The sequence below is a fragment of the Salvelinus namaycush genome, chromosome 41, assembly GCF_016432855.1.
Source record: "Salvelinus namaycush isolate Seneca chromosome 41, SaNama_1.0, whole genome shotgun sequence".
NCBI lineage: Eukaryota > Metazoa > Chordata > Actinopteri > Salmoniformes > Salmonidae > Salvelinus > Salvelinus namaycush.
Window position 1 is genome coordinate 10,362,223 of NC_052347.1, and position 22,480 is coordinate 10,384,702.

The 22,480-nt window shown below is 40.5% G+C and overlaps 1 protein-coding gene across 3 annotated transcripts; it reads left to right on the forward strand.

Annotated features, from left to right (window-relative positions):
• Positions 1-37: 37 nt before the first annotated feature.
• Positions 38-22,274, forward strand: LOC120034488 (next to BRCA1 gene 1 protein-like). 3 transcript variants are annotated; one of them, XR_005474039.1, is made up of 19 exons: positions 38-255; positions 3,376-3,438; positions 3,537-3,555; positions 3,649-3,671; positions 13,217-13,402; positions 14,581-14,658; positions 14,811-15,007; positions 15,338-15,463; positions 15,744-15,947; positions 16,163-16,322; positions 16,479-16,748; positions 16,901-17,108; positions 17,233-17,520; positions 17,615-17,782; positions 17,907-18,324; positions 18,446-18,528; positions 18,920-19,018; positions 19,177-19,273; positions 19,492-19,606. XR_005474039.1 is itself a non-coding variant. In XM_038981070.1 (19 exons), exons 1-19 carry the CDS (start codon positions 154-156, stop codon positions 19,663-19,665), a joined length of 2,940 nt encoding a protein of 979 aa, XP_038836998.1. In that variant the 5' UTR covers positions 38-153; the 3' UTR covers positions 19,666-22,274. The 3 variants fall into 3 exon arrangements, 1 of the variants encoding a protein (XP_038836998.1); XM_038981070.1 differs by having other exon boundaries at positions 18,920-18,995; positions 19,492-22,274; XR_005474040.1 differs by lacking the exon at positions 18,920-19,018.
• Positions 22,275-22,480: the final 206 nt, after the last annotated feature.

A 22,480-nucleotide genomic window follows, 5' to 3' on the forward strand; every position in this document is an offset into this window, starting at 1 on the left:
TGGGTGTGTTTACATAGCTGATGATGTAAACAGAAAAGACGCCTCATCCGGATAAGTCACATACCATAAAGGCAGACTATCTGTATTTATCTGGGCAAAAGTGATTCGTTTTTGTTTTCCTTGATATGTTTTAATTCATAGAAACAAGAAGCAATGGACTTCTACATCAATTTGAAGGTGAATTTCAGGGGGAATGCGAAGAATTTTCTTCTGTCAGGTTCCGAGACGAAGAGTTGGGAGTCAATGGAGGCCATGGTAAGCAAGGATAACGATGCTGGTATTTTCATAGCAGCATTCACCTTGGCATACCTTTACGGTAGGCTGTTACTGAAGCTAAAGCTATCAACCATCGATCGCCGGCCGTTTATTTGCTAAATGTTGTATACCTTGTATAAATGATTGATACCCTGTAGTTGAAAACATTGTTCTAGCTATGACAATACAGTATTTAACAATTAGGGCCTAATGTTAGCTAGTAGTTACAGTAGCTACCGATCTAAACGACCAGAAAATAAGTACTACAACAAGATCCCAGTCGCAACAACATAATATCGAGCAATGCTAAAATAAGAGGCGCTGCTATTAATAAAAGTGGATATATTACAATAGGCCGACATTTTGCTGAAGATACATTAGAAATGAATTTGTTGCCTGCCCTGCAGAGGGCATCCACGTAGATGAGTATACATGCGTCGTAACCATGTCAATGGTAACAACAACAGTAAGGAAGACCAGTGACATTCTTGGGATGAGCGCTTGAAGCCGTGGCTGTCAAAATAGACTACAAGCAGAACCTATCTACTCATGGACACACTTACTGACAGTTGTGGCTGCTTTGCGTGATGTATTGTTGTCTCTGTAATAATGACAATTACAACAATACTGAATGAACACTTATTTTAACTTAATATAATACATAAATAAAAATCAATTTAGCCTCAAATAAATAATGAAACATGTTCAATTTGGTTTAAATAATGCAAAAACAAAGTGTTGGAGAAGAAAGTAAAAGTGCAATATGTGCCATGTAAAAATGGTTTAAGTTCCTTGCTCAGAACATGAGAACATATGAAAGCTGGTGGTTCCTTTTAACATGAGACTTCAATATTCCAAGGTTAGAGGTTTTAGGTTGTAGTTATTACAGGACTATTTCTCTCTATACCATTTGTATTTCATATACCTTTGACTATTGGATGATCTAATAGGCACTTTATTATTGCCAGCCTAATTTCGGGAGTTGATAGGCTTGAAGTCATAAACAGCGCAATGCGTGAAGCACAGTGAAGAGCTGCTGGCAAATGCAGGAAAGTGCTGTTTGAATGAATGCTTACGAGCCTGCTGCTGCCTACCACCGCTCAGTCAGACTGCTCTATCAAATCCTAGACTTAATTATAATATAATAACACACAGAAATACAAGCCTTAGGTCATTAATATGGTCAAAACCGGAAACTATAATTTAGAAAACAAAACGTTTATTCTTTCAGTGAAATACGGAACCGTTTCGTATTTTATCTAATGGGTGGCATCCCTAAGTCTAAATATTGCTGTTACATGGCACAACCTTCAATGTTATGTCATAATTATGTACAATTCTGGCAAATTAAGTACGGTCTTTGTTTGGAAGAAATGGTCTTCACACAGTTCGCAACGAGCCAGGCGGCCCAAACTGCTGCATATACCCTGACTCTGCTTGCACAGAACGCAAGAGAAGTGACACAATTTCCCTAGTTAAAAGAAATTCATGTTAGCAGGCAATATTAACTAAATATGCAGGTTTAAAAATATATACTTGTGTATTGATTTTAAGAAAGGCATTGATGTTTATGGTTAGGTACACATTGGTGCAACGACAGTGCTTTTTTCACGAATGCGCTTGTTCAATCACCCGTTTGGCAAAGTAGGCTATGATTCAATGATAAATTAACAGGCACCGCATCGATTATATGCAACGCAGGACAAGCTAGATAAACTAGTAATATCATCAACCATGTGTAGTTAACTAGTGATTATGTTAAGATTGATTGTTTTTTATAAGATATGTTTAATGCTAGCTAGCACCTTACCTTGGCTCCTTGCTGCACTCGCATAACAGGTAGTCAGCCTGCCACACAGTCTCCTTGTGGAGTGCAATGTAATCGGCGTCCAAAAATGCCGATTACCGATTGTTATGAAAACTTGAAATCGGCCCTAATTAATCGGTCATTCCGATTAATCGGTCAACCTCTAGTTGTTATGTGTTGCTGCCATGCTATGTTGTTGTCTTAGGTCTCTCTTTATGTAGTGTTGTGTTGTCTCGTCGTGATGTGTGTTTTGTCCTATATTAATTTCATATTTTTTTTTAATAAAACATAATCCCAGCCCCCTCCTCCGCAGGAGGCCTTTTGGTAGGCCATCATTGTAAATAATAATTTGTTCTTAACTGACTTGCCTAGTTAAATAAAAAAACATTTTTTAAATGCCCCATTATCATCTATTATTCAGTTGCATCATTTTGGGATTAATTCATATTTACCCCAGTGACACTTTATTGACAACAGTCAGGGTATTGAGATGGAGGGCTACACTGCATGCTACAGTTAATGTTGCTAGTTCTCTGCGGTTCTCATTTCCTTTTCATGAATACAATAACAGAACATATTACTCTCCTATGATAGCTTGGTTCATGTTAGTACTGTACTCTATTTGACGTCAGTATGTGGAGGGTATTGATTCGAGGGCGAGTCTGGCTTATGATACTTGAGGCTTCCGTCTCTCACTCCAGCGTTTAACAGCCCTGCCACATGATGTCAAAATAAACATTTGAGCCAAGCCACCTCATCTGACAACATCCCCTTGTGCCAAGATGTGTCACTTTCCAAAGCAAGCCAATAAAATATCTTGCAATGGGCTGCATTCTCTCTCTTCCCACAGTAAAATGGGAAATCTTAATTTCAGTGAGTGCAAGACTGAATGGTGGATGCCAGTTGTTTTTCCTATGTGGAGAGCTTATTAGACTGTTTTCCTCTGAATCTCCTGGCAGCAGCAAGCTCAGACTCCATTGTCACTCCGCTGTCCAGTCACCAGTCACGGAGTTCATCCTCATTGAAATTGCCATTGTGTCTCCATGTTGCCATGGCATTGCCTTCAAGGAGACCGATCAATTTTCCTTTCAGGCATCATATGCTACATCATAGCCCTGCTTGTTCATTCAATGAGCAAATATGGGATACTACGGCATAGCCTAAATATAACCGTGATAACATGATTGATTTTTGGCTCTTCTTGAAAGGATCATTTTTATGTCATTTGGAGGCGCCTGTCCTTTGTCTGAGAAACAGCTTGCTAAATCATGTAATACACTGGTTGGTTTATAGATTGTGTCTTTTGTCTACAGGTGAAAAGGTCCTTTGGCCTGTGTAATCTACAAGTTACTTATTTTGATGAGGAGAATGAGGAGGTGAGTGAGAGCAAAGAGTTACGGCAATGTTAATTTGTTGGGAATGGTAATACAATGCTATTACAATGTTGTTGCAATACATTTCTGTTTTGTTTCAGGTATCCATAAACAGCCAAAGTGAGTAGTAAAACACTTTTTTTTTGTACCAAACATAATATGAATTAGTTGTTCAATGTAACATGTCCAATAATTATATTTTTCCTCTTCTAGTGGAGTATGAGGAGGCATTAAAGGTAGGTGGTAACTTAAATCTGACTCCTGTCCCTGCTTAGGCCTTATGATGACAAAAGTTTCAAGTGAAGAGGCAGGATCCAAAATACGCCTTCAAGTAACAAAGCAATACATTAACCATCATTCCTCTATGTGTCGTGGAAAATCACTTCAAATATAACTCTTACAAGAACTTTGTGAACTCAAATATGATTTTTAATACAAATTGTATCACAATCTGGAATGTCCGCGGAACACACCCCGCGGAACACACACCTTCTCAGAACTCCAGCTACTCTATTTATACACACATAGTATTGTCCGTCCCCTATGAAGTCATTCACCACCATCTGCTTTCCATTTGTTTATAATAGTGGCCGGACCCTCTATCCCAGTGTGTCCAATTGCCTTTAGGCGCCACTCTGTCTGACATGTATGTTTGTAATGGAATGGTCAGACCATATGTCTAGTGTCCAATTGCCTTTATTCTGCTCTCCCCTATCCTTAGTGTGTGCAATTGTCTTAGAAGTCTATTTTTAATGTTCAGCTAGCTTATGTTACTACTACAATCCCCCCTCTGGGGCTATTAAGCCACATAAATGATACAAATAAGACTATGGGATAGTAAATGAAAAAACCTATGATAAACAAGAAAATACAAAAAATAAAAACAAAGTGAAGCATATAAACCAACTAGACCAAACATCTCCAATATTCATAAGAGTAAAAGATTCAATCAGAAACAGTATAAAAAATAAAAATAATACAATGAATATAATAAGAAATTGAATATGACATCAGCATTAGCCTTTACTTCTGCTCGTAATCCTTTGAGTTTGGCCATAGCAATATTGTGAATAAAGGTGCAACAGTCATCCCCAAACATGACACAAACTCCACCCTTCTCCACTAAGAGCCAATTAAGTATAGTTAATGAATCCCTGTTGGTTATAGCATATATAATTAATCCATTCTAAGTTCTTATTTGGTGTTATCCACAAAAATATAGATTCAAATCCTGATTTAACCTCATCTCTGGCCTTGAAATCCCTAGGTAGACCTCTAAGCAGTCCAATTGCATTAAGGTATACCTCAGGATCCTTCTCATAAGCCCTTTTAACTCTAGGTTTTACATAGTCATCATGGGGTGATTTAATAATCGTAACCTATTTAATTGCTCTAAGGCACAAAGACCAATCCATCCATCAGGCAATACATTCAACAGTTAGTTTTTTCCACATATCCATAAACTATCAGCAATACCTCTGTCTTGAATTTTCAACATAGTAAGAGATGGCGCAACCTGAGTTATGTGACCACACAACCCTTTTCTATTCATAATCAACCCTTTATCATTATTTTTATGAACTCCCACATTCTCTAACACCCAAATAGTATCACATTCTACAGTGGTGTTTCCTACATCAATTCCTTCGGTGTCATGGCTGTAAAAACATTCATATTTTCCTTTAACCACGGTACCTCTGTCTAATTGAGGTACATTTAATTCAGTTCTAATATTATAGGCAACACAATCATTGTCTCCCAGCATGGTCTCATTCAACATAGTTTTACCCCTAGTACTTACCCAGAACAATCCTACATTTTATGTCACACAAGGGAATAGAATACTTTCTATTGGTACAATAGTCATTTTTACAACTTACACAGTTTTTACATGATGCTGGTTCAGAGACTATTAAAAGATCAGACAAAGGTGATTTTCTTCACAAAATACAATTGTCCATTCTGTGTCTGTTTGCCATATACTTAGCCCATTCGTATCACTCCTTCTTCACTACTTCTTCTCATGTAGTGTCCTTGAGTGCTTCTGATTCTGATATATCTAATTCTGTTGCTTTTTCAATGTTCTTATCTTGAGGTAGATCATTAGAGTTTATCAGAAAGTTTCAAATATCAGTAAAAACTCTCCTGACTGATGTCTCAGGTTGCTTTGTTGGCACGGTGGTCTGCTTGGTAAGGGCAGTCGATGTCATCTAGTGGTGCTACTCCCTTCGGTCACTGTTGTTCTTGTTATTTCAACTATTAATTCTTCACCTTCAACTGGTTCAATCTGATTCATGATGAGCACCCTCTCGTCTTTTTCTTTGATTAATGTCAGATCACATCCTTTCGGATCCCAAACGACTTGTCCCTTTGTTTGATGATATGTCCATCCACAGAGTGCCATCTCCGATAAGGGTTTGATCCTTATGATTGAGATAGACTTCAGTTCTCCTGCTTCTGTTATAAATTGAGGTGGAACATAGATTCTAACCTTGTCAGTCTTTTTGGATTGTTCGGCTGATTCCATTCTTCTCTTCCTGCTCCCACCATACATCTTGATTGTGCATTAGTCTGTTGTTTCTATACTAGCATTCACTGTTGCTTCTGTTATGTCAATGTCATTATTCTTTTGTTGTTCTAACATCAATTGTCTGTAAAGGAGGCCATTCAAAAGTTTAAAAGTCAATTGTGGGGTAATCCCCATTTTCTTCAGCTTGCGGGACTTTTCCTCCTCTTTCTTCACCAGAGGCTCCCTCCTCAGGCAGGACTTAGCTTCCATCTGGAAGGGTTTCAATTTTAGGGAAGAAATGTTCTCATTCTGTTCCTTGTGAGGCCTCTCCTCCTCTTCTGGGTGCATTAGTCGGTGCACGTGTCATATTTTGGCTTTCACTTGATTTACTGTTTTCTTGGCTCCTCCCTGGCATCTCAATCGTTTCCGCTGCTCCTGCTCCCTCCAGGCTCCCTCCTGGTGAATCAGCATCCTCAGTGTCCTCATCTCTATGTGGTTGTATCCTTCTCTCTGTTGGGACTCAGCTGCAGTGGTTCAGATGGTACCACGTCTGGCTTCTTTTCACTTGGACGGCCGTTCTTGTTGCTTTGGCCACCTCATAGGGTCCATCTCTCCTCGGTTGATCCCACTTCCTCCGGATCCCTCCAACGTGGACTAGATCTCCTGGTATCACTGAGAGAGGTCCTTCTGGTCCCCTTGGATCATCAGACGCAGAACCTCTCATCCTGGTTCAGGTTTCTGCCTACTTTCTGTGAAGCATTCATACTTAGAGACTTATGGCCTCTGTTCTAAGATTGCACCATACATCCTCTTACTTCCATCACTCATCACACAACAAACAGACATTCCAGCTGAAGCTGGCGAACCCCTCTCCTTCTGGTTTCCTAAACATAAGACTTGGAAAACAACAGACAAAACATAACAGCATTGACAATGTTATGTGTTATGCATAAATATATTCATGCAAACTGAAATCTGAGACCATGACAATTCCCACTCTCTCTTTACCTGACTCTATGCCTCCAGGATACTTTTCTGCTGGACTCCACAAAAATAAAAGCCCTAAAAAGCTTCCTCATGCTTCCACCCAGTCTTCCCCTTTCGGCCACAGGTTCTGAGAGGTGTTCCCAAATCATGTCATTTTTACTTAGTTTCCCATCTACTCCATTTCAACTGATAATCATGTGCATAACCTACAATTAACATTCTCTCTTCTTGAATTAATTCAACACTGTATATGCTTTCATATCAATCCCTTTAACATGTTTGTTTAGAGTATAATATCCTATCATCCATTCTCTTTCACATGATGTATTAAAAATAAAACAAGTAGCCTCCAAACTCAACCCAGTATGTCTATAGTGGAATCTAATCTCTCTCTCTTTCTCTCTCTGATTCCACATCCTCTGTCATGGTGTTTTCAAGCTCACCCATTATTCAGCTGGACCTTACTTCTCGTGAGACTTATGCACCCACCAAAGAGAGACATAAAGAACTTTACCACTGCAGTGTTGTAAGAAGTATACCACCAGCCTGGTGTATCTTGATGTACACTCAGTCTCCAGAATGCAGCCCAAGCCCTTCCATTTCTGGCTGTTTTTTCCTGAGGACATACACACTAACACATGGGTTATTTCCTGACAACATTAGCAAGATCACTAAATCTTAATTTTTAATAACAGCCCTATGTAACCATTCTGCCTCAAATACCTGGCCTCCTGCCACAGAAATATTCAATGATAGTCAAATGATGTTCCCTACATCAACTGCTGTACAATAACATGTAATCAGTCAAATGTCTTCCAGTTGGATTAATATCCAATCCTATCAAAACTAAGTAATAAGTTTCTTAAACTTTTGCTCTAGTGTTCAAAATGCCACCACTTATTCTTTTTACCATATCTTTAGATATGTGAATTGTTCTATTTACTTTAGAATTGTCCCTATATTTTACACAGCCAGCTGTCTTTCCTTTTCTGTGAATTATCTCTATTATTATACATAGTTTCTAGAAATAACACCCCTTCACTACCATTACCTTCATTTATGAGTCCCCTAACCCATAACAGCCATTATTTGATACATACTTAAAACATCCTTAAGTCAATTTATATATCATTTATATCAGTATCAGTCCCTCCTCAGGAACATATACACAACATTATGTTCCTCAAAACAAAAATAAATTGACCAAACGAGAAAAAGAGAAAAAAAAATTATAATAATTTCACATTTGCAATAAATTTCCACTATTCGTAATGTAATTAAACCTGGAGAAAACGTCCATCTGTTTCATTCTATGCCCATGTTATTATTGGTCTCTTTCTTCTTCATTCTTGGGTATCATCGCACAACAGACTACCTTTTTATTCAATTACTTATATTATTACATTTTATCATTACAATTCCAATGGCATTATAAAACAAAAGAAACAAAAAAACCTGTAATCTAATATTCTGTAAGTTTTGTCAACCACCTTGTCTCAGGATTAGTTTCCAGAGCTTCCCTAGGCCTATTAAATTTAAACAGTTCTATATCTAAATAACTAAACAGTTATTTCTTAAATACATTTTCCAACCCAATATTCAGGATAACAGTCCTTAGTGTTTACTTTAACTCAAATTTGACCTTATCTATTCAATACACAACATCCCTTTAATAATTAACATTTATACTAAACACTTTAATTACCAGTACCATCTATTTTCCCAATAGCCCTTTTGTCTCAGTTTCTCTCATGAATGGCCTGATAATAAAAAAATCAGTACCCCAATAACTTTAAGTCATTATTCTCCCAACAAATATAATGTCATTTCAGCATGTCTTTTTTTAGATACAGTTCACAGGTCATCAGACACAGTTGTCCCTCACTGTTCAGTCGGTTAGGGTGGGTTTGATCTCCACACCCACTTGTGGTGATATTCTCTCCCATGCCTTAAAGCATTCTGACGTCACCTTCTTATGATAACTCCCTTATTCCACCAGTGTTCTCTCAGATGAATTATAGATGATGTTTTTATCAACAAAACCCTTACAGAAACCCACACTCCAATAAACCCTTTAGAATAACTTTCAACACTTTTTATATGCATAATGAACAAAACACATTTGTGTATTCCCCCAAAGACCATAACCCCAAAGAACTGATAGTTTTACCTATGAACCCATGTTATATCGAAAATTAAAATTAAAATAAACCTATTCGAATAACTTATTCAATTTAAGGGTACAACTCTTCATAATTTTCCCAGGGACATAATAGATTTTCAAAGTAATTATACAGTTTGAATAGAGTCTGGTGTCTTAAACATTTTATAAGTATATCCCACCTGTTCCAACAATTTCTAGTAAAAGGTGATCAGTCTTTCACAAGAAATTCCTAGGATTCAGGGCATTTTGACACCATTAATATGTTTCCACTCCCCCTTTCTTTAGGAGCAACTTAAATACATTTTTCAAAAACATGTTCATCCTTTTGCATACCCAATTTGAAACTGAATTGGAAAAAACCCTTCCAATATATCTACTAATGCATATTCATTCCCAGTACATGGTGTACTCACTAGTGAATCATAAGCCAATAATCGCAAAGGGACTGGACTCACTCATCCAGAACTCCATGTTTTAGCCTTATCCAGATATTTTTATTTTTAAAGCAGCTGACTTTAATTAACTGCTTTCCACAGTAATGCAGTCTCCAATGACATTGTTGACCAGAGAAGATTAAAAAACCCTTTTTTTCCCTTATTCTTTCTGGAAAAGAAAGTGTACATATTGTTAATATTCACAACGTTACCTTTTAGTCAGCAAACCAATAATTTTACTTATCCATAGATTTTATTCTAAAGCGTCTTTAACAGTTCCAGAGAATTGTGGTATAGAATGTCTAACAATTAAAATTCCATCGTTATTTTACTAGATGTCAAACGTGATCTAATACTTCTTCTTGACCACATATAAACTGTAATCTCTATGAAACACTCATTGTTCGCTCAGAGACTATACACCGACAAGTAAAAAATTCCATTCTCACTAACCTCAAACCAATTAGTTGTTTGTTATTTTGACAAGGATATAAACTCTTGTATAGCGGCATTTCCTACTACCGCACTAAGTTCTAATGTCACATTACACTAATTTTCCCATACCCGATATACCTATATCCAGAACAGAGAGCTATTTTCTTATTGGTTCTTAGATCTTGTCAATAGTTCTGCCAATCACCCGCACGTCTGCAAGGACTAGAGGAACCACACACACAACCCCATCGCAATGTATTTTCTGATGATAGAAAGTTGACATCAGAACGCCTGCAAATCGAGCTTCACATTTTGGTCCCATGTGACTGTTTATTTATTTATTTTTCCTAAATACTCACATGTATTATACACCTCTTATTTACTATTTTTCTGAGGTAAAGCTAATCCCCTTTCCAATTAAAAATTCATTTGTCACATCACTTAATTTCTTTTATTGAAGCCTACTCTATATAATACAGACATTATTTCTGAATACTACAGATGAATTAATGTCTTATTCTAGGACAGTACTACAGATATCACTGTGTTTTTCCCTTTACAGATATCATTATTTTTATTCATTTTATAGTTCTAATCAATTTTATGATTACATTTATATTACATTGAAGTCATTCAGCAAATGCTCTTATCCAGAACGACTTACAAATTGGAAAGTTCATACATATTCATCCTGGTCCCCCATGGGAATTTAACCCTCAACCCTGGCGTTGCAAGCACCATGCTCTACCAACTGAGTTACACCAGTCCACTGCCCGCTCCGTTAAGATCTCTATCTAACGTCTTACTTTTACCTTTATTAATTTATTTTGTCTATACTTTCTTACCTCTTCTCTATATCCTTATTATTTCATTGTCTTTTATCCCATTTTACTGTTTAATTCCCGATTCACGGTTTTAGTGAAACAAACCTCTCATATTCTGGTCTCTGTCCTTCAGGCTATTTTTAGACCGCAGTCTCTGTGGGTACATAGTGATCGACGGCCTGTTTTTTCCTCTTCCTTTGTTACACCGTTCGTGAATCCTTAATCTGTCCTGAATTTCACTATTTATCACTATTTATCTTAACTAACCTAGATTCGTTTTTAACTTTATAGTATAATTTCAGTTTATTTTAAACATTCTTTCCTTTTATATACTATTCGTGCCTCAGTTTAATACCCCTTTAACACCTATCGTATTTTTACAATGCTCTTTTAACACATTATCACGTCAATTTTTATCGTTATTTATAACTTATTTTGCCCAATATTTTTTCCCGATTTTGTTCCTCTTCCCTGTGAGAGTTAAATGCACTCTCCTTCTCAAATTACACTCAGTTAACTGTCAGAGAGGCTTGCGCATGCCTCTTCCTACCAGCAGTTGGTCACAGACACACACACACATACTATTTTCCTAATCTGCTCATTCATCACAAATAATTGTCATTCATTTATTCACGCATACCCTTCGTTTTTACCTAAAAACGACCTCTAGTTGGTTCCTACTAACTTATTTCATTTTCTCAACATAAGCCGGAATTATACTATAGGATTTTTCACGATATGACGAGACTACTACCTAATCGGGCCAGCCTGTCTTCATATCCTATTCACCCCCCCAATACTGATCTTTACTTCTATTATTAGAGTAGTATTGTGGCGTGACCTACTGAATTACAAAACCCTGTTAGCTAGACAGAGCGGTTTTTTATTCGCAGGATTTCTTTTGCATTTGAACGCCGCACAATCGGGCAAACGTCCTAAATATTCATCCGTACAGTCCCCCTTTCGGGGCGGTAACCATGAATATTTATTTAACTACTGATTTATGTTTTGACCGTATAAACTAATTTTGCAGTTGAACGCCGCACAATCGGGCCAACGTTTTCCTGCAACCTAATATTTCACCCGTACAGTCCTCCTTTCAGAGCGTTAACCATGAAATATTTATTTAACTACTGATTTATGCTTTGACCGTATAAGCTACTTTTGCAGTTGAACGCCGCACAATCGGGCAAACGTTTTTCCTACAACCTAATATTTATAAGCTACTTTTGCAGTTGAACGCCGCACAATCGGGCAAACGTTTTTCCTGCCTTCTAAATATTCATCCGTTCAGTCCCCCGTTCTGGGGCGGTAGCCATGAAGTATTTATTTACTAAATATCCACCCAATCAGACCTCTCTAAAAATGTTCCTTTTTTAAAGAGCGGTATCGTGGCTAACTACTTATTTATGCAGTTCTCTGTTATCTTTAGAGCCGTTATTCATAAGTAACCTGTCCAAGCATTCCTTCTACTAATTTTATTGAAGAGGTATCACAGGATTTTCTACCTACATTATCTGTTTTTACCGTATGAGCTGTCCCACATTATAGCCAGCCATCTCAGCCAAATGGCGCAAACAAGCACATCATTTAAGCTACACATTCGAACGGTCTAATCAGAACGAGCGCATGCTCCACTAAACACCTAACACAAGCAAAGTTCACATCGCCTATTCACTCATTCTCTATACATGCGCATGCATTTATATTTAATACAATTCCCCAAATTACACATACATGCAAATTCATTTGAATTCAAAAGTTCTTTCGTTTTTACTGGTTTCTTTTTAGGAAATTTGAAAGAGAGACTTACATGGCGCCCCTCTCGCTGAGACAGGATCTCTGAAGCAATCCATACAAACATTTCAACTATGTAAGAACAAGCTTACCTTTTTATAGTTGTGGCCATAGTGTTTGCAAGATTGTCCAAAGAAACTATCTCCAGCCCTGGACGCCATTCCTCAGTCCCTGTCCCTCCTGGCTCAGCTCGCCAAATATGTCGTGGAAAATCACTTCAAATATAACTCTTACAAGAACTTTGTGAACTCAAATATGATTTTTAATACAAATTGTATCACAATCTGGAATGTCCGCGGAACACACCCCGCGGAACACACACCTTCTCAGAACTCCAGCTACTCTATTTATACACACATAGTATTGTCCGTCCCCTATGAAGTCATTCACCACCATCTGCTTTCCATTTGTTTATAATAGTGGCCGGACCCTCTATCCCAGTGTGTCCAATTGCCTTTAGGCGCCACTCTGTCTGACATGTATGTTTGTAATGGAATGGTCAGACCATATGTCTAGTGTCCAATTGCCTTTATTCTGCTCTCCCCTATCCTTAGTGTGTGCAATTGTCTTAGAAGTCTATTTTTAATGTTCAGCTAGCTTATGTTACTACTACATATGTTGATTTCATCAGAGTGCATCCAGGCAAGGGAACCGGTTGCACATGAATGTGTATGAGACCAGGGGTCAGCCCACGCGTGTGCCGGCCAAGGCCAGTGGAGGGGAGCCCAAGAAAGGGTTCCGTCCCCCACAGCACTGCCCAACCCTGGCTCAAGTGGTGAGCCGGAAGGTCCAGGCTGCTGTCCCCGAACAGGGCATGGTAAGGACAGAGCTATAGATATACACACTACTGTATACTTCCTACTTAATAGTGCTGAGCGATTAACCAACATTTTGGTTATGTTTCGGTTTTTAAACAACTAATTGATCAATGTTGGTTAAATTATAGGGACTGAGTGGTGCAGCGGTGTAAGGCACTGCCTCGCAGTGCTAGAGGCGTCACTACAGACCCGGGTTCGATCCCGGGCTGTATCACAACTGGCCGTGATCATGAGTCCCATAGAGCGGCGCACAATTGGCCCAGCGTCGTCTGGGTTAGGGGAGGGTTTGGCCGGGGTAGGCTGTCATTGTAATATAAGAATTTGTTATTAACTGACTTGAATGGTTAAATAAAGGTGTAAAAAAAAAAAAAAAAAAAAAAAAAAAAAAAATTTTATATATATATTTGAATTCCATTTCGTTCATTTTTTTCCTGTGAGCTCAATGCGCACATCTCACAGTTTCTCTAGAGATAAATTAGATCCAGCCTGAACTGTGTGATGTAGTAGGGAGTTGTAGATTCCAACAGGCCAATATTCTACATGGGTTAGCGCATAAAATGCGGTAATTAACTACAATGACCAAGGTCCATTGCGTGAGGTGATATAGAGAGCAACTGTTGCTTCGTGGGGTATCTACCAGAAAATACACAATCTAAGTGATTGGTAGTTGCTATTTAGCAGTCACAAAAGTATGCCTTATTTACTTTGAGGAACTACATTTTTAGATTTTGTCAGACTGCATAGGCAGCAGCTCTATAGAGAAGAGATGACTTGAAATAATAAAGTAATCAAATAAAACAAATGTAATATAAACAACAACTGAAATATTTGATTAATGTACAGTGAATAAATTATGGTTGATAAGCAGTAATGGGCAGTCACTACCATCATGGGATTTTTATTAATTGCTTTATTCTGTGTTACAGCATTCAACCCACATAATGCATAGTGTATTTAATGTTGTTTTTTAAAATCGAACCAAAACCAAACCGAACTGACCTCAAAGTACTAATCGCTCAGCACTATTACTTTTATATAGCAAATTCTTTCAAATTGAATGAGCTTTTGTGTCATTAGGTATTCATTTAATAAAAGTAAAGACCAAACTAAGTCATTGCGTGTCCTAAAATAAATATGTCTTATTTGTCACCAATGTGTTTCTACTTTGGTTTCCAAGGTGATCATGAAAGAACTAAAGGGGACCAAAGAGGAAGATAAGACACCTCCAGCATGGTTTACATCTTACATGGAGAAGGTGAGGAGATGACTTGGAAATTACTGTGGTTTTATTGTCAATGAATGTACTATTTAGAATCATACGACTTAACCTTGACATGTATATGGTTGTATGTGTATATTTTATAGATGAAATTAAGCTAACCAGTAACCCAAACTCTTGTCATCCAGTTCAAAGACCAAGTAGTGAGGGAGGCAGTGGAGAAGATCTGTCGGGAGTTCTCGGGCCAGTGCTGCATCCACAAGCCCATTGGGGCTGAGGCCCAGATCCCTGAGGTGACCTCCTCCACCCTGCCTGGGGGTCCTAGTTCCACCCCTGCCTGCAGCAGCTGCCGGGGCCAGACCGCTGGGGGAGGATACCAGTGCAGGTGAGAAGGGGAGGAGGAGAAGAGAGGTGGCTCTGAGAGAGACTAGGGAGGACATTGACAAATGTGAATTAGTTAAAATGTGAGTTAAGGTAAATAAACACCAATGTAATCAGATATTTTCTTACATGTTTTTGTAAATAGCCTACTCCCACATACTTTTAATTTAGTGCCTCCAACATACATTGTGTTGCTCCAAAACAAACGTATTCCTTCGATCAGTTGTCATTTCCATTTCTTCAGTATGCGAAACCTAAGAAGATCAGTTTAAAATAATCAGAAGGCCCTTTGTTTGGTGTGCTGCTCCCTGAATGTCTGGTTTCTTTTTCCCAGTGTGTGTACGTCATGCACACTGTGTGAGCCCTGCAGCTTCTCCCATGACCCCAGCCACAACCTGGTGAGAGCCAGAACACCCCTTTCCATCCCTGAGCACGGTTCACCAGCCCCAGACCACAGCAGGTAAGACCAGGGTTGGAAAATATTACATATTGTAACAGTTACATATTCACTTTTTGGAACCTCATTTAATGCTTATGGGGTGCCAATGTTAATGAATTATTGTTTATGGGGCTGCTATGGTTTGATATGAGAAATGACTCTCCATTTTTGGGGTTGTTTTGTGTTTGTAATTTTCAATCCTACAATGATCATTGTCATCAGAAAGTTGTCAGAACTGTATCTGTCCTATGATGGCCAATCAGAAACCCTTGCATTCTCCCCTTCCCTACCTTGTCCCCAGGTTCTACCGGCGAGGGGACCGGAGCTTCCGTAAGGCGGAGAAGCAGCGTCTGAAGGCTGAGAAGCGTCAGCTGAAGGCGGAGGTAAAGGAGATCAGGAAGCAGCTGAAGATGGAAAGGAGGGGCCTGCAGTGGAGTGCCGCTGGCGACGGGAGCTCCTCCCCCGTCCTGCTCCAACCCAGGGCCACCCAGGCCAACAGCCCAGAGTACGTCTTAAAGGGACAGTTGACCAGAATTAGATGAAAGGAGATACACAGAATACCAAACCTTGCAAGCAGTATCTTAAGGCCAAATCAGTGAGAGACACAGGTCTTGTCTCTGTAATTAGACTGCTGTCAAAAGGAGGGAAAGGACAGCGAGAGTTGTGCTTTGTAGAGATGTTCTGTGGTTTAATAGTGTATTTTGGCGCTTTGTCCCCCAGGCGTCCCAAGCGGCCCTGCCCTCTGGTGGTGCCAGCCATGACGGCCCTGTTCCTGGATGAGAACCTGCCTGATGGGACTCGTCTTCGCCCGGGCACCAAGTTCATCAAGTACTGGAAGATGAGAAACACTGGCAGCGTGAGCTGGAGCTCTGAGACCAAGGTACTATTATGGGATGAGGATGCACCTGGGATATGCACATTATCTGAGGTTACCATTGACAGCCACAGTACTCTTAGCAGAAAGGAGGACACAACGATGAGAGTTAGGCATAACATTGACAGTCTATTTCTCTCTCTACCCCCATCTCCTTCTCAGCTGAAGTTCATGTGGGGGAATCTGGCGGTGGCGTCGGGCGACCGCTGGCGTGAGGTGGCTGTGCCTTTCTTGCAGCCAGGTCAGGTGGGCGTGGTAAGCGTGGCCCTATGCGCCCCAGCCCTGGAAGGCTCATACACCTCCCACTGGCGTCTGGCACACGGTGGGGAGCAGTTTGGCCCTCGCGTCTGGTGCAGCATTGTGGTGGACCCCCTGGCCCCTGCAGCCGTGATGGCAGATGGCGTGCTGGTGTCGCCCTGCGTCACCCCTCAGGCAAGTCCACCCACCCTCTTGACTTTAGTTCTCAGTGGCCAATCCCAAACTGCTATACAATGCTGTAGTTCTCTGGAAAAGATGGTAGTAATCTCAGTTAAGTATGTATTCTGTCTGGGTAACATATATTTCGATCTGCTGGTGCTCTACAGGGGAAGAACCCCCTCTCCACAGATAAGGATGGGAAGTCTTGTACTGCATCCTCTAGGGATCAAGCACTCATGTCAGTGGACCAAGACGAACGAGAATACTACATTCCCTCTGTGGACCTGCTCACAGCCCAGGATTTACTCTCCTTTGAGCTGCTGGACATCAACATTGTTCAGGAAATAGAGAGCGTGCCCAACAACACCCCGGCAGGTAAGCCTTCCATTGTTATTCACATGCTAAATCTGCAGGGTGTTCCTAATCAGTTGACTGCACTTAGGGTCTCTTTGTCTCTTTTCTGAATTTCTCTCTCATTCTCTCTCTCGCTTCCACACAGATATGACCCCGTGCATATCCCCACTGCCCCATGACGGTCCCCTGCAGGAGAAGCCCACCCTGGGGTTGATCCAGGAGGAAGCAGAGGCCCATCAGGCCCAGGGAGTCAAAAGCATCCAGCCGTCTCAGGGCCTGGGGCCAGGGGCGGAGGGGGGCCGGGTTCCAGCCCAGGAGGAGGGAGAGGAGGATATGAGCGGGACTCAGTTTGTGTGTGAGACGGTGATGCGCTCGCTCACACTGGAGGAGGCCCCAGACCACACACCCCTGCGTGGGAACTGCCCCGGCAAAGGTGAGTTTTTATTAATTAGTTCCATATGAAGCCTATGTTAATACCAGATTAAGGGCCATAACATATAACAAATTACTTTCCCTGATCTTCACAGTGGTCCGCCCAGCAGCCCAAGGGGGCTCCGCCTCCTCTTCTCTTAAAGGGAAAGGTGTTGAGAAGCGTTTGGAGGCGAGGTTGGAGAAAACCCGGGACATATCCCATGTGGCCCCTCTCACAGCCCTAGCACCACCCCAGCTGGCTATACCAGAGCTGATGATGCCAGGTGATTGGCCCAACTTATCCTTCTGTTTTCAATTAGTTGATTGGTTGATAAATACCACATGAGCTCAAATCTGGGCCCTGTTGTCAGGTAAAAAACAACAATTAAATAGTTTGACCGTTTGCAGATGAGGGACTGGAGTCAGACATCGAGAGCATCTGCGTGGACGCCAGCGGGGACGAAGACAAGGGCGAAGATAAAGGAGAGTTGACAGAGGGGAACAGGGGCGCCCGCAGCCGTTCCTCCTCGGCCTCATCCGAGGATTACATCATCATCCTCCCTGACTGCTTCGACACCAGCCGCCCGCTGGGAGAGTCCATGTACAGCTCCGCCCTCTCCCAGCCTGGCGACGCCCCCGACACGCCCACAGATCCCGACCGCCAGGGCCGTACCACTCCCGAGGGGGAGCACGATGAAGCAGAAGAGACAGTTTCAGGCTCCAGCAGCGCCAACGATATGCTGTGCACCTCCCAGACGTTGGACGCCGTGCCCCTAACCCCTGTGGTGGTGGCACCCCCTCGGCTCAACTCAGCTCTTACACTCAGGTGAGAAACCATGGGCCAGCAGTGCTTGGAAATAGGTTTACAGTGCTATTACACATTTTGACAGTGCTAAATTGCTGAGATGTTCCAAAATGTAGATGTATATTGTTGGTGTTGTCTTCAGCCTAGACAGCAATGATCAGACCGAGGCAGCAGCAGAGTCCCTGGACAGGACTGAGGTCTACCAGCAGGGAGAGTCAGAGGATGGTAAGGAATACACACGGTCACATACTGAACAGTAGTTCTAGCAACTAAAGGAAACAAAGTGTTTTTGCTCGTCACATAAAGGCAGTTGGGCCTAACTGACGACAATGCCCTAACAGTAATAATGTTTTCTGCTTGCTGCAGTGCCTTTTTGCTGTCTGATCATTCAGCGGTAATATCCAAAGTACAATGTCTGCTTGGTTCTAACAAACACAAGTACTAAGCACTAGATCAATGGCTATGGAGTAGAGGTCTGCTTGGAGAGGCATTCTTGTCAAAGAGCACCTTCTATACACTCCCCTCTAGAGCTCTACAACTTATCCATATGAGCATACCGGTATATCCTTTTCCCAGAACATAACCAACCAGTCATCTCTGTGGTTGTGTCTGAAAGGTTCCAAGCAGCCAGACAGCCAACCAGACAGCCCATCTGCTTCTGGTGACTCAGAAGACAACTCCGAAGACCCTAGGTGGGACCCTGATGTGCAACTCAGTCAGTTCAGATGCTAATATTTTCCTAGATCTCTCTTGTTAAAGAGATTTGTTAAAGTGGAATGTCAATTTAATGATGTTAGTGTTGGCTGACCAGAAGCAAAATGGTGTCAGTAAGACTCACTCCCTGGCCCTCTCTGTCTGTCTTGTTCCTTTTAGGCACCCAGGCATCACTGGAGGCCTGGTGAAAGGAGCCCTGTCTGTCGCAGCATCCGCCTACAAGGCTCTGTTCACTGGGCAGCCTGGCCCAGTGCAGGTCAGTCCTCCGTTCACTTCCTACAGTGCTGTTAATGATGGCATTCAAGGTCATCCTTTTTGCAATCTCAGAGGATTGCTATATCATATCAACATGGTGGTTGAGACATTGAACTGGAATGCCACCATTGTGAGGCTACTTTAACATGTCATTACTGACTATCAGAGTCGTTCGTATCTAGGAGGTGTATTTTAAACAGTATACTGTCCTTCCTGCAGCCTCCAGTGGATGGAGCCACCCAGGACACCATGATGGGGGTGCTGGTGGAGATGGGCTTTGGTGACCGGCCGCTCAACCAGCGGCTGCTGAAGAAACACAACTACAACCTGCTGGACGTGGTCAACGAACTGGTCCAGATGACCGACAATGACTGGTACTCCACCCGCTACTGAGGAGAGAGGCAGGAGGAGGAGGAGGAGCTGGGGTGGCGTCATGGGTTTAACCTCTGATGCCTTGACCTCTTGTCTCTTCTTACTCTTTTTAGATTTGGACCAAGTTGACAGGAGGTATCCTGATTATGACCTAGAGACATTCCCACGGACTTTGGGATATTTAGACTATCAAATAGCTACAGTATGTATGTATGTAGATTAATTTAACATGGCCGTTTCTGCCTGTTGGCTTTTGCATGGGAAAGGGGGAGACTGAAGGGGGGTGGATGAGGTGGGCTACTCTTTCCAGGAGAACACCTTCATTGCTGTGGTAACAAATGGCAAACATATCACAAGTTGCTATCGCCAAGCCATTCCTGTTAAACAGTATACTCACCCTTGAAGTCATAGATTGGAATACAGGCTGAATATGCAGCCATAGACCAGGTATATTCAACAAGAGTTACAGGAAAAGGTGTAAGCTTAGCTGAAGGGGTGTTGGGTGTAGTATTTATCACAGAGAGCCAGAACCATATAGGACTTACTTCTTCTATAAGCTGTGGCAATAGTCAACATTGTATGACGTTAATCAACTTCATAGAATGTTTGAATAGTGGACATGTCAGGTCCTCGTTCCAAGTGTGAATGACTGTCAGTGTTGGATAACGCTATGCTTCATTCAGATCACAGCAATTAAACACACAAACACTCACCCCCACATGCTTAAACCTTTCTCAGCTTAACTGTTCAAAGTATCAGCGTACTGTAGACATGATGCGTGTCTTATTGATTGAAGATAATCATTCCCCTACTTTCTGTGATGTCGTGCCATGGCTGACAACATGCTATGGGTATTTGTGCGTAATTGTGTACACATGAAGTATTTTTGAAATGAGGACCATTACATTGATGCACTCCATTTAATTCCATTTTGAGAGGGCATATTAATCATCATTCTTAACTAGGAGTATATTTGGGTTTAAAAATAAAAATCATGTAAATATAATATACAAATGATTTTTTTGTTGCACATGGAAGACATAAATATTGATGCAAACCCAAAAGACTAGCTGCTCAAGAAGTGAAGGATGTTATCATTTTTAAGATCCTGTTGAAGGGATTTTATCAAGAAATGAATTAACCTCCTTTACAAAATGTCTTCAATCTGCTCTATATTATTGAGGGGGGTTCTTTTCAGAACCATACAGGGGGCCTGGTGATCATGATATATCAAAAGCATTGACTCGTTCCACTTGGTATCATTCTTTTTTTTTTAATTACTTCAAGTTCTTTCAAAACTTAAACTGAAATCAAGCAGTATGTAACAAGTTTGAAATGCTTTTATTATTTTCCAATATGAAAATGCTAACGTGTTTCAGGTGATCCTAGGAGGTAATCTTTGTTGTTAAAATATTTTTTGTTTTAGAGTTGATTGCTTGAGGGCTGTTTTGGAAATGTAAAGGAAGATTTGCCTGTGTTCTTCTGGTTGAAGCGTTCTCACGTCATTGTGCTTGAATTTCCACTGTTCTAATATGTTTATATTTGAAGAAAAGATACTGGAAAGGTTTGCTTAAGTCTTGTACACTAAGGGGAACTTGACAGGGTTGTGAGCATTGTGAAAAAGAATTAACACTTAGTGGCCAGTCATGTAATGTAGCAACTGGATATTGGTAAAAATCATCAATACAAAAACCCTTTGAATCAACCCTATTTTGGTATAGTGTAGTCTTAATGGTTCTTAGGGTTAGGGTCTTACCAAAGGATAAGTGTCTGCCAAATGACTAAAATGTACAGTCCTACCAGGTTATGGTATCTGATTTATTGCCACTTATGAGTCAACTTTTAGGGTGTCAAGGAGAAACTGAATTCAAGGACAATAAGTATTGTGGTCTTTTAAATTAAAGTCATCTTTTCCCACAGTGGAAAAATATATGTCAGAAATTATGGCAGGTTAATGGAGGTCAGAAACAGTGCGATTCTTAAATGTCTACATACATGTACTTGAAACATTCATACCTTCCATATATGGGCAGGACAGTTTCATAGAGGGTGAAGAATGAGAACTCCCAAAAGTTTTTTGGGGAGGGATAATGTGCAGATTGTCTGAACTCTTTCTGTGTTGCACTTAAGACTTACCTGGAACCCTGACGTTGAATTGCATTGAATTCTAGGTCGACAGAATTTAGAATTTGAATCAGGAAAAGTTAATACTCACGACCTCTACAAGCCAGAATGTTGAATAAAATTATATTTTAATGTAATTTACCGGCATGCACACATGATAAAAATACATGCATTACTTGCCGAGCTCGTGCACGTGTTTACATGGTTTTGCTCGTGCTTCAGGTGATAGAAATATGAATGAAATTATACTTTCCTGTGGATATTGTCAGACATTCCTTCCACCAAAAGGACCAACCACAAAAACAACCGGTAAAATACGTAAAAATATAATTTTATTCAACATTCTGGCTTGTAGAGATCGTGAAAGCAAACTTTCCTGATTCAAACGCTCGTTTCTGCCGACCTAGAATTGAATACAATTAAATGTTGGGTTTCCAGGCAATTAAAAGACATAGGCTACCTGTGATGTACAAATATCTTGTCTCTAATAAAAGTCACTACACTTAGATGTCACTTCTTTTTTTGAAAAGGCGAAATAAAAATATTTAAAATGCTCACATACTCAAAAAAATACCCAGGAATCAATGTAATTATTTGACTTCGTTTAAAAACATTGAGTAGGCAACCTATAAAAGATTCCACTATACAGAAATTGTTCCGACATTTTATGGTTCCTAACATTTGCTTATTTTCAGTTTGACTAAACGAGCAA